The 12,896-nt window shown below is 41.1% G+C and overlaps 1 protein-coding gene and 1 long non-coding RNA gene across 2 annotated transcripts; both read right to left on the reverse strand.

The window, feature by feature from the left end:
* Positions 1-290: 290 nt before the first annotated feature.
* Positions 291-2,577, reverse strand: LOC116353020 (uncharacterized). Its single transcript, XR_004208976.1, has 3 exons — positions 2,527-2,577; positions 1,823-1,996; positions 291-311 (listed from the first exon to the last, which is right to left on the reverse strand). It is a non-coding gene; the product is annotated as an uncharacterized LOC116353020 (long non-coding RNA).
* Positions 2,578-2,930: 353 nt separating this feature from the next.
* Positions 2,931-9,488, reverse strand: LOC116352969 (NLR family CARD domain-containing protein 3-like). The gene is made up of 5 exons (XM_031820562.1): positions 9,364-9,488; positions 6,499-6,615; positions 5,629-5,713; positions 5,274-5,499; positions 2,931-4,732 (listed from the first exon to the last, which is right to left on the reverse strand). Exons 1-5 carry the CDS (start codon positions 9,444-9,446, stop codon positions 2,946-2,948), a joined length of 2,298 nt encoding a protein of 765 aa, XP_031676422.1. The 5' UTR covers positions 9,447-9,488; the 3' UTR covers positions 2,931-2,945.
* Between the last annotated feature and the right edge of the window lie 3,408 nt (positions 9,489-12,896).

Here is a 12,896-nt window from a genome sequence, read left to right on the forward strand (position 1 = left end):
ATCCATAACCTGAGTAGAAACTAGATTGCATTCCAGAGAGAATACTATAGACATCAAGAAAGCCAGTAAGTTGATTATTGACAAGTTAGGATCAGCTTGATCTCCCCCTCTTGTTGACCAACTACAGGAATACTGACCTCAGAGTCTCCAGTTTACAGTGGGGATTCCCCAGTCCAGCAGAGAGCAGCTCCACTCCTGAATCATTCAGGTCATTGTTACTCAGATCCAGCTCTCTCAGGTGTGAGGGGTTTGACTTCAGAGCTGAGACCAGAGAAGCACAGCCTTCCTCTGTGACTAGACAGCCTGACAGCCTGCAAAGAGTCAAATCATATTAAAAACACACTGCTATTCTTTGGTGTTGAAAATAGTGGCAGCATATTTTTTCAACACATTCACATATCAGTGTCCTGAAACCTGCCATATCTATTCAGAAATGAATGTATCATTATTATAAATGATCATAATATTGCTTGAAGAGAGACAAATGTGTAGTTCACTGTCAAAGGAATTTAACAATTCCTATATATATATTCATTAACCAATTCAATTTAAATCACTCTGTCTGTTTCTAAGAATTTGTAAGATCGTCATTTGCCATAAAATAGACAGAGACCAGTCTATCAAAATTAGCCAATAGCATTTATTCTCGAGAGCGCTGCTCATAGAACCATGTACAACAGCACATATGACGTCATAGGTTATAAAATTTATCTCCTCCTCTCGACCAGGACAAAGCAGGTTCAAAAGTTAATTCCAACTCACTAGCGCACATACCTGACACACACTATATCTGGATTAACTCCTGAAGTCTCACCATAGTTTATTACCACTTAGCAGACAGTTCCAGATAAGGAAAACCTGGAGGGGCTCTCGCTGTCTTATTTGATCGCCACAGAGTTATAGCTGAGTCGGTTCAAACATAGGTTAATGACCCTCTTTGCTTGCTTTAGACACACACACATACATTCCTCCCTACACAAAGGTTATCATTTCCAATTACCCCTTATCCATGCTACATAACCTCTTTCTTAGGAACTAAAATTATTAATCAGATACTGTAAAACAGGGTAGAGTTTAATTAGTTATAGTTCTATTTAAATGTAAATATTGTTTAGTCATTATTCATAAAATTCCTAACATTCACATATTTGAGTAGACTGACCAGACCAGTTTAAAAAGCAGTATCAGTTAAAAGACAGACAGTGAGGTATCAGATTTAGATTGGTGTGGACTGTATACTCAGTACATATCTATTTTGACAGTGAAGATAACATTTTAAATGTGGATCTGTACTCCAACATTTTGGATGTTTCACATGAGGTGACAGTATATAGTGTCACCTTTCATTTGAGGGTATTTTCATACATATCTGTTTCACCGTTTAGAAATGAAAGCCCTTATGTATCTAATCCCCCTATTTGGAGAAGCCATAAGTATTCTGACCAATTCACTTATAGTGTATTCAAGTAGTCAAAATAATTGTATTTGGTCCCATATTCTTTGAACGCAATGACTACATCAAGCCTGTGACTTGAGAAAGATCATGAATGAATCATTAATAATAACGAGTGAGAGAGTTACAGAGGCTACAACAAAACATACTAACCTCTCACCATTAACCTCTAATTAAAAGGTGACATCCTGTACTGTCGTCTAATGTGAAACATTTGATCTCAAATCCAAAATGCTGGAGTATAGCACCAAATTTAAAACTGTAAACTTCAATGTAAACACACATATGATTTGGACTATGTGTGTCTGGTAAACACATGTGGATCTGGTGAACAGTTATCACTTGTTGACCAACTACAGGAATACTGACCTCAGAGTCTCCAGTTTACAGTGGGGATTCCCCAGTCCAGCAGAGAGAAGCTTCACTCCTGAATCCTTCAGGTCATTGTTACTCAGATCCAGCTCTCTTGGGTGTGAGGGATTTGCCTTCAGAGCTGAGACCAGAGAAGCACAGCCTTCCTCTGTGACTTGACAGCCTGACAGCCTGCAAAGAGTCAAATCATATTTAAACCACACTGCTATTATTTGGTAGTGAAAATAGTGGCAGTATATATTTTTCAACATATTCAGATACATCAGTGTCCTAAAACCTGCCATATCTATTCATAATTGAATGAATGTATCATTATTAGAAATGATCATATGGCTTGAAGAGAGAGAAATGTATTGTACAAATATCTGAGTAGACTGACCAGACCTTCACCTCTGATGTTAGCTTTAAAAAATAAAATTTTAGTACTTCTTCAAATGGGAGAACTAGGTCCATGAAGTGCTTTCATTTCTAAAAGCTAAAACATATTTTTATGAGTACCTTAAAAACAAAGGTGACATTCTGTACTGCCGCCTAATATGAAACATAATATCTCAAATCCTAAATGCTGGAGCATAGAGACACATTTAAAACTCTAAACTTCACTGTCCAAACAGATATTGTGTGGAATATGTGTGTCTGGTAAACACATAGTGGATCTGGTGAACAGTTGTCACTTGTTGACCAACTACAGGAACACTGACCTCAGAGTCTCCAGTTTACAGTGGGGATTCCCAAGTCCATCAGAGAGAAGCTTCACTCCTGAATCCTTCAGGTCATTGTTACTCAGATCCAGCTCTCTCAGGTGTGAGGGGTTTGACCTCAGAGCAGAGACCAGAGAAGCACAGCCTTCCTCTGTGACTCCACAGCCTGACAGCCTGAGAAAGAGATCATCATGATTTCACAAACACACTGTTCATTTAAAACCAGTAGTGTAGAAGGACAATGACAGATCCATTTGGTTTATTCTACCAAACAACATATAGATTTACCTTCCGTCTCCCTGAATTGTATTGTCGTATTGTTATACAATTTGAACACCAATGCATTGATTCAATATATTTTTTGGAAGAAAGTGAACATTTCTTCCTGATGATTAGTACTTAAATGTATTTGTATTTACTCACAGAGCAGATCTGGAGGCTTTGACCACTGGCAGCAGCCTCAGAAGACCTTCCTCTGATCTGGAGTATTTCTTCAGGTCAAACACATCCAGCTCCTTTTCTGAAGTCAGCAACACAAAGACCAGAGCTGACCACTGTGCAGGTAAGAGTTCATCACTGGAGACACTTCCTGAGCTCAGGTACCTTTGGATCTCCTCCACTAGAGAATGGTCATTCAGTTCATTCAGACAGTGGAACAGATTGATGCACCTCTCTGGAGAGGGATTCTCACTGATCTTCTCCTTGATGTAATTGACTGTTTCTTCATGGCTCTGTGAACTGCTTCCTGTCTTTGTCAGTAGACCTCGTAAGTGCTTCTGATTGGACTCCATTGAGAGGCCCAGAAGGAAGCGGAGGAAAAGGTCCAGGTTTCCCGTCTCACTTTGTAAGGCTTTATCCACAGCACTCTTGTAGACAGTAACTTCAGGCTTCAGTAGACAATCGTTGCTGAACGTTGATTGAGGTTCGGCCATTAGATTCTCATTGTTGTTGCTGAATGAGAGGAACACATATACAGCAGCCAGAAACTCCTGAATGCTCAGATGCACGAAGCAGTACACCTTGTCCTGGTACAGCCCACATTCCTCTTTAAAGATCTGTGTGCACAATCCTGAGTACACTGAGGCTTCATTGACATCAATGCCAGCCTCTTTCAGGTCTTCTTCATAGAAAATCAGATTGCCCTTCACAAGCTGTTGAAAAGCCAGTTTTCCCAGTGACAGAATGCTTTCTTTATTCCAGTCTGGACCTGTCTCTTCTTTCCCAAGATACTTTTCATTCTTCTGTTTAGTATGAAACACCACAAGGTGTGTGTACATCTCAGTCAGAGTCTTGGGCACCTCTTCTCTCTTATGTTTCAGCATGTCTTCAAGGACTGTTGCAGAAATCCAACAGAAGACTGGAATGTGGCACATGATGTGGAGGCTCCTTGATGTCTTTATGTGTGAGATGATTCTGCTGGCCAGGTCCTCATCACTGAATCTTCTCCTGAAGTACTCCACCTTCTGTGGGTCATTGAACCCTCGTACCTCTGTCACCTGGTCAACACACTCAGGGGGGATCTGATTGGCTGCTGCAGGTCGGGTAGTTATCCAGAGGAGAGCAGAGGGAAGCAGGTTTCCCTTGATGAGATTTGTCAGCAGAACATCCACTGAGGTTGACTTGGTGACGTCACAACAGATCTCGTTGTTCTGGAAGTCTAGGGGCAGTCGGCACTCATCCAGACCATCAAAGATGAACAGAACTTTGTTCTTGTCGTGGTTGGAGATTCTTGATTCTTTGATTTCCATTGAGAAGTGATTGAGAAGTTCAATCAAAGTGTGTTTTTTCTCTTTCATCATATTCAGCTCCCGAAAAGGGAATGAAAATACAAATTGGACATCCTGATTTGCTTTTCCTTCAGCCCAGTCCAGAATGAACTTCTGCACAGAGACTGTTTTTCCAATGCCAGCAACTCCCTTTGTCAGCACAGTTCTGATAAGTTTGTCTTGTCCAGTTAAGGGTTTGAAGATGTCATTACATTTGATTGCAGTCTCTGGTCTTGCTTGTTTCCTGATTGTTGTCTCAATCTGTCTCAGCTCATGTTCATTATTGACCTCTCCTGTTCCACCCTCTGTGATGTAGAGCTCTGTGTAGATCTTATTGAGAAGTGTTGGGTTTCCTTGTTTAGCGATCCCCTCAAATACACATTGAAACTTCTTCTTTAGATTAGATTTGAGTTCACGTTGGCAAATCACAGCAAGTTCATCTGAATGAAGAAATAACACAGAGGATATTAATGTTACGTCTGTTTTAATACTGTAGGACTGTGTTATAAGGTGTACATTATAGGAGGATATTAATGTTACGTCTGTTTTAATACTGTAGGACTGTTATAAGGTGTACATTATAGGAGGATATTAATGTTACGTCTGTTTTAATACTGTAGGACTGTGTTATAAGGTGTACATTATAAAACATTATTCTCTTAACTGCCCGTATAAATGTGTAAATGATTTCATAATGCATTACACACTGGAGTGACTGATTATATTATTATTATTCATATTGCAGACAGTATCATTAATGTTGTCTATCTATCACTGTCTTTCTCTCTCTCTCTCCTCTGTCTCTCCTGTCTAAATTAATCAACACATCCCTGCTGGTACTGTACTTGATGAGGTCACTAGGTGTTGTGTTAAGGCTTCTACAATATAATTGAGTTACATGGCTACAATAGCTGTACTTTAGTTTCAGCTTTTAAATGTTTGTTGTAAAACAGCATTCAACATGAGGCAGACAGCTCTTACTTTTCTCCAGTGTGTCAGCAAGCTCCTTCTGGTTCATTTTCCTCAGGATGTGCAGTGTGATCTTCAGAGCCCCCTCTCTGGCACTGCTCTCCTGCTTCTCATCTTCAGCATCCACTTCCTCATCCTGCTTCTGACTCTCAAAGCCTTGTGGGAGTTCTGGACTAAGAATCCTCTTGTACCTCTTCAGCTCGTTGTTCACAAATGTCATAAAATTCTCTTCAAGCAACTGAAATAAATTAAGTAAATAATTTAAGCAAGAGAAGAAATACTTTCTCATTAACACATTAATGAATGATTGACAGATCAACTTTACTGGAGGTAAACAAAAACAATTGTACATAACAGGACCACATACACTGAATATGGAGGCCAGGTCTGTTTGATGACTCTGGGAAGACTGACCACTGAGAATCTCTGACTCTGTTATCTCCTGTTCGGTTCTGTGGACAAAACATGAGATTACATTTCCTCAACCAGGGAGGGCACACACACACACACACACACACACACACACACACACACACACACACACACACACACACACACACACACACACACACACACACACACACACACACACACACACACACACACACACACACACACAGGGAGGGAGGGAATGTCGTGTTTGTTTAAGATTGCTTTAGGACTATGAAAATGGGAAAAAGCTTATTGATTTTGAAAACAACAAGAATAAATGGGAATATGGGAGAAATGACTGTGTTTAACTCACTGACCATGAGAGACAGTGTTGTTTAACTCACCGACCATGAGAGACAGTGTTGTTTAACTCACCGACCATGAGAGACAGTGTTGTTTAACTCACCGACCATGAGAGACAGTGTTGTTTAACTCACCGACCATGAGAGACAGTGTTGTTTAACTCACCGACCATGAGAGACAGTGTTGTTTAACTCACCGACCATGAGAGACAGTGTTGTTTAACTCACCGACCATGAGAGACAGTGTTGTTTAACTCACCGACCATGAGAGACAGTGTTGTTTAACTCACCGACCATGAGAGACAGTGTTGTTTAACTCACCGACCATGAGAGACAGTGTTGTTTAACTCACCGACCATGAGAGACAGTGTTGTTTAACTCACCGACCATGAGAGACAGTGTTGTTTAACTCACCGACCATGAGAGACAGTGTTGTTTAACTCACCGACCATGAGAGACAGTGTTGTTTAACTCACCGACCAGGACCCGTGAGTTCTTCTTACCTTTGTTCAGTAGAATAATCTCCCTCTCTGAAGTCTATAAATTTATCCATAGACTTGTCACTCTTCATGGACACACAGCTGGGTACAGGAGAGGTTGGTCTCTCCTGCTTGATTGGACTTCAACACAACAGAGACAAACATTACATCTCTCATCTACTCTGACCTCAGAGGGGGAAACATAATAATAGTTTCATTCCAAATCGCTATATATCCATTTTCAGAAAAGTTGGTAAATTAGATGTTATTGTTTAAAGAAATTATAAAAGTGATAGATATGTTTTTTTACTAGCTAATCATGACATGCGATTGTTTAATGACAGCCATGTGTTTGTTTTAAATCAAGACAAATAATCATGTTTTATTGCAAAATGTCATATGTCTGCCTCACTTTCAGAGAAATAGTACTGCTCGGTTTTATACAGTCAAATGTTACTGACTGGCTAGATTCAGTCTTATGTAGCAACATTATAAATGGTGTTCGTTTTACATTGGATTAAAGTAGAAACTCAGAGCTAGAAAATGTTATCAGACACTACAGTTGAGGAACAATGGGAAAGTAATTCTGCTTTGGAAGATGATAAACTTGAAACCTCACTTTTCAGAAAATGATCCTTGAATGTTTTGGTACACCTACTGGAGAGCTCTTCTTTGTCTACAGTGGTGTCACCCATCTAAATAAACATTTATATATAATGAACTAAATGTATGGTGTTTTTGGTTTATGACAGTTTCATTGTTTTATGTTATACATGGTTATTTCATGCTTGTAAGTGGTAAAATGAATTAGACAATTTAACATTTTGCAATTCTGGGTAACTCCTACTTTAGTAAGGAATTACCAATTATTCAGTACTACTGCAGTTGCAAAATAATTCCAATAGATAGTAGCATAAGACCATGAATGACATTTCAGAAGATTAGTGTAGTTCTCTCCCTGGCTACACCACCACTCCCCCTCACAAGAAAACTTCTGCGGGGGCTGTGTCCTGTCCCTTTCCATACTGCTAATGCAAGAGGACTTCTGCGGGGGCTATGTCCTGTCCCTTTTCATACTGCTAATGCAAGAGGACTTCTGCGGGGGCTATGTCCTGTCCCTTTCCATACTGCTAATGCAAGAGGACTTCTGCGGGGGCTATGTCCTGTCCCTTTCCATACTGCTAATGCAAGAGAACTTCTGCGGGGGCTATGTCCTGTCCCTTTCCATACTGCTAATGCAAGAGGACTTCTGCGGGGGCTATGTTCTGTCCCTTTCCATACTGCTAATGATAGAAAACTTCTACGGGGGCTATGTCCTGTCCCTTTCCATACTGCTAATGCAAGAGGACTTCTGCGGGGGCTATGTCCTGTCCCTTTCATACTGCTAATGCAAGAGGACTTCTGCGGGGGCTATGTCCTGTCCCTTTCCATACTGCTAATGCAAGAGGACTTCTGCGGGGGGGGGCTATGTTCTGTCCCTTTCCATACTGCTAATGCAAGAGAACTTCTGCGGGGGGGGCTATGTTCTGTCCCTTTCCATACTGCTAATGCAAGAGGACTTCTGTGGGGGCTATGTTCTGTCCCTTTCCATACTGCTAATGCAAGAGAACTTCTGCGGGGGCTATGTCCTGTCCCTTTCCATACTGCTAATGCAAGAGGACTTCTGCGGGGGCTATGTCCTGTCCCTTTCCATACTGCTAATGCAAGAAAACTTCTGTGGGGGCTGTGTCCTGTCCCTTTCCATACTGCTAATGCAAGAGAACTTCTGCGGGGGGGGCTATGTTCTGTCCCTTTCCATACTGCTAATGCAAGAGGACTTCTGCGGGGGCTATGTTCTATCTTTTTTCTTCACGCAAATGACAGAGATCTGGGCCTGTTCCCGGAAAAGCAGTATATCCTTCTCATCGGATTCATTAAAGGAAAAAGCTTCTTGCAGTTCGTGGTGAGTAATGCACTTTGTACATCGTGCTGTTCCGTACAATTGACCTTTTTTTAGCCCCCCAAAAAACCTAATACTTCCAGGTCAACTGTAATATGGATACCCTTGTAAAGCACACTTTCTCCTCTTTCCAGCCAAATCAATACTATCAAACCATTACCATGTCAATCAATGCTTGAATAGAAACGTTGTTCAACATCCCAGATTTTGATGCCAACACAGTCGCTACAGTCACACTAGTTTCCATTGCAGCCTCGTTTGAATTTGAGGTAACACAAATTTGTACAGAATGGGGTTAGTCAACAGTAGCTTACCTAGCTGTACCGACTAACTTGACTAGCTAGCAGGTTGTTCGTCTGTCACCACAAAATGAAACAAGGATAGCGAGTGAAAAGGATCTGGCTACACTCATACTGTCCCTGACCGTAAAGAAAAAAGCAAATTGAACAATAAACTTTGGTGTCTCAACACTGTAACGAATTCCGTTATTCCCCTATTGCCTAATAATTATATTAGGCAATAAATAAGAGTAGGAAAAATTATTGTGTCATGCAAAAATTATATAGATGTGTGTGTATGCTGGCAAAGATGTGTGTGTGTGTGTGTGTGTGTGTGTGTGTGTGTGTGTGTGTGTGTGTCTGCTGGCAAAGATGTGTGTGTGTATGCTGGTAAAGATGTGTGTGTGTGTGTGTGCTGTTGAGACAACCACATATAACAGTCAAATATACAGGATACAAACATTTCATTCCAGCAATATAGTGTTTTGCAAAACAAAAATTCATCCACAAATCAATGAATTAAAATCTTAGAACATCAATATTTTACAGACACATGAAGGTTCCCCATAAGCAATCGTTTCTGATGAAAAATAACATGCAATTTTGTTGTTGTTGATATAAGGTTTTAGAAATAAACTCTTTATAAGTTCTTAAACAACATTGTCATCTCACCTCTTAGCTTTGGTGTCATGTTCTCCAGAGAGACTCATTTTAGAGACAGGGACCCCCTCCTCTTTCTCCCCAGAGAGACTCATTTTAGAGACAGGGACCCCCTCCTCTTTCTCCCCAGAGAGACTCATTTTAGAGACAGGACCCCCCTCCTCTTTCTCCCCAGAGAGACTCATTTCAGAGCACTGACCCCTAAACAGAGATCCAACATGTTGGTTGTGGTTAACACAGTGACAAATAATTATTGAAGTTAAATTATTCTCTTTCATTCATTATCTCTCAGAAATAAAACATTTCCTAACAGACACATCCAAACAGTCAGGTGATTTAATGCATCACATGAACATGTAGTGGTGACTGGTATGTTTCACCTCTTCTCCATGTAGAGAAACTATTGATAATAATGTCTCACTTTCTCTGTTAATCATTTCACTCATTCTAGTGTGTTGCTTTGTTCAACAGCTATGCTATTATTATACTATTACTACATTTAATTCATAATAACAATGTTAAGAGAAGTATGTTCAGTGGTTTCATACCAAATGACACAATAAGCAGGAGCTCACTGTAATTATGAAAACAACATGTTCTGATATTCTGTCAGATGAGTTAGAACTATGACACATTAAAAATTTTACAAATTGTAAAATAACCAGATATACGAATCCTATAATACGATATACAAACAATATGTTTCTGATTTTTATCGTCAACACCCAGTCAGCGCCATTTTGTATGATTGAACTGTCACGTAGCTGTCGCAGGTGAAATGGACGGTTAGATCTGATTGTTTTAATTTCATTCACTAGTAAAATAACGACATACACTTAATGTCTCTACACACTTCACAATAATCCCTGGGAAGAGTCTTACCTTGTTTCCTGAATTCACAACCAGAACTCAAGTCATTGAGATATTTTCCGTTGCGCTGAGAGAGCACCTTCCTGATGACAAGTGTCTCTGTATCTATGTTCTATGTACAGTTGAACTTTGGATGCAATAATATCTGGTCAAAGTCTAGTGACACAACACCATAATATATCATAAACATAACAATAGTTTAACCTTTGGCCTGGAAAGGCCATGGCATATTATAACATGTAGAATCATTATGATGATCCAGGTTCATACTATAACATGTAGAATCATTATGATGATCCAGGTTCATACTATAACATGTAGAATCATTATGATGATCCAGGTTCATACTATAACATGTAGAATCATTATGATGATCCAGGTTCATACTATAACATGTAGAATCATTATGATGATCCAGGTTCATACTATAACATGTAGAATCATTATGATGATCCAGGTTCATACTATAAATGTAGAATCATTATGATGATCCAGGTTCATACTATAACATGTCGAATCATTATGATGGATCCAGTTTCAACATCTCTAATTTTTCTCTAATTTTGAAGTATACAGTTGGGGTCCCAAATTATTGACAGCCTTGATAAAGAGTAGCAATAATGACTGTATAAAAGACATGATTCAAAGACTGAAATATATTGCATGCTCAAACAAAATGGGACAATTAAATGATTTTAAACTAATACAATTGCTCAGAGAAAGAGATTTTGTTTAAGAAAGTAATACTTATTTTCTCAAAAAGGTAGGGGTCAAAAATTACTCCCCTTCAACACCTCACCTTTTCCCCCCATTTATTTAACTAGGCAAGTCAGTTAACTGTTCTAGGAACAGGGTTAACTGGTCTAGGAACAGGGGGTTAACTGGTCTAGGAACAGTGGGTTAACTGGTCTAGGAACAGGGGGTTAACTGGTCTAGGAACAGTGGGTTAACTGGTCTAGGAACAGTGGGTTAACTGGTCTAGGAACAGTGGGTTAACTGGTCTAGGAACAGTGGGTTAACTGGTCTAGGAACAGTGGGTTAATTGGTCTAGGAACAGTGGGTTAACTGGTCTAGGAACAGTGGGTTAACTGGTCTAGGAACAGTGGGTTAACTGGTCTAGGAACAGGGGGTTAACTGGTCTAGGAACAGGGGGTTAACTGGTCTAGGAACAGTGGGTTAACTGGTCTAGGAACAGTGGGTTAACTGGTCTAGGAACAGTGGGTTAACTGGTCTAGGAACAGGGGGTTAACTGGTCTAGGAACAGGGGGTTAACTGGTCTAGGAACAGTGGGTTAACTGGTCTAGGAACAGGGGGTTAACTGGTCTAGGAACAGGGGTTAACTGGTCTAACTGGTTAAATGCCTTGTTCAGGGACAGAACGACAGGTTCTTTCCTTGTCAGCTCAGGGATTCGATCTTGCAACCTTTCGGTACTGGCCCAACGCTCTAACCACTAGGCTACCTGCTCCCCTACACTCTAACCACTAGGCTACCTGCCGCCCCTACACTCTAACAACTAGGCTACCTGCCGCCCCTACACTCTAACCACTAGGCTACCTGCCGCCCCTACACTCTAACAACTAGGCTACCTGCCGCCCCTACACTCTAACCACTAGGCTGCCTGCCGCCCCTACACTCTAACCACTAGGCTACCTGCCGCCCCTACACTCTAACCACTAGGCTACCTGCAGCCCCTACACTCTAACCACTAGGCTACCTGCCGCCCCTACACTCTAACCACTAGGCTACCTGCCTGCCCCTACACTCTAACCACTAGGCTACCTGCTGTCCCACCACTCTAACCACTAGACTACCTGCTGCCCCTACACTCTAACCACTAGGCTGCCTGCCGCCCCTACACTCTAACCACTAGGCTGCCTGCCGCCCCTACACTCTAACAACTAGGCTACCTGCCGCCCCTACACTCTAACCACTAGGCTACCTGCCGCCCCTACACTCTAACAACTAGGCTACCTGCCGCCCCTACACTCTAACCACTAGGCTGCCTGCCGCCCCTACACTCTAACCACTTAGGCTGCCTGCCGCCCCTACACTCTAACCACTAGGCTACCTGCCGCCCCTACACTCTAACCACTAGGCTACCTGCCGCCCCTACACTCTAACCACTAGGCTACCTGCCTCCACTTGCATGATAACAGCACTAAGACTTTTCTTAATGTTTATGAGTCGGAGAACACATTGGGGGGATCTTAGACCATTCCTCCATACAGAATCCTCCCAGATGGCCAACTACAGGAAGGTACATACAGATAAACACACAATAATGAAACAAGCTCCCTAATTGACGGGAGGCTTGAATATTAGTCATTACACACCGCCTTTACTACTATCCCAACTTCAACGTTCTACCAACATCATTCATAAATATCCCTGGTAGGATCCTTACTACTATCCCAACTTCAACATCCTACCAACATCATTCATAATAATCCCTGGTAGGATCCTTACTACTAACCCAACTTCAACATCCTACCAACATCATACATTAATAATCACTGGTAAGATCCTTACTACTATCCAACTTCAACATCCTACAACATCATTCATTAATAATCACTGGTAGGATCCTTACTACTATCCCAACTTCACATCCTACCAACATCATTCATTAATAATCACTGGTAGGATCCTTACTACTATCCCAACTTCAACATCC

Source organism: Oncorhynchus kisutch, unplaced genomic scaffold (genome assembly GCF_002021735.2).
Source record: "Oncorhynchus kisutch isolate 150728-3 unplaced genomic scaffold, Okis_V2 scaffold3491, whole genome shotgun sequence".
In the NCBI taxonomy this organism is placed as follows: domain Eukaryota; kingdom Metazoa; phylum Chordata; class Actinopteri; order Salmoniformes; family Salmonidae; genus Oncorhynchus; species Oncorhynchus kisutch.

What these genes read in the sequence shown, in the direction of transcription:
- LOC116352969 (XM_031820562.1), bottom strand. Translation starts at nt 9,446, where the DNA reads ATGAGTCTCTCTGGGGAGAAAGAGGAGGGGGTCCCTGTCTCTAAAATG. An exon ending in GATTATTCTACTGAACAAAG is followed by an intron (nt 5,714 to 6,498) that starts GTAAGAAGAACT and finishes TTTTGTCCACAG; the next exon opens with AACCGAACAGGAGATAACAG. An exon ending in TGCTGACACACTGGAGAAAA is followed by an intron (nt 4,733 to 5,273) that starts GTAAGAGCTGTC and finishes TTCTTCATTCAG; the next exon opens with ATGAACTTGCTGTGATTTGC.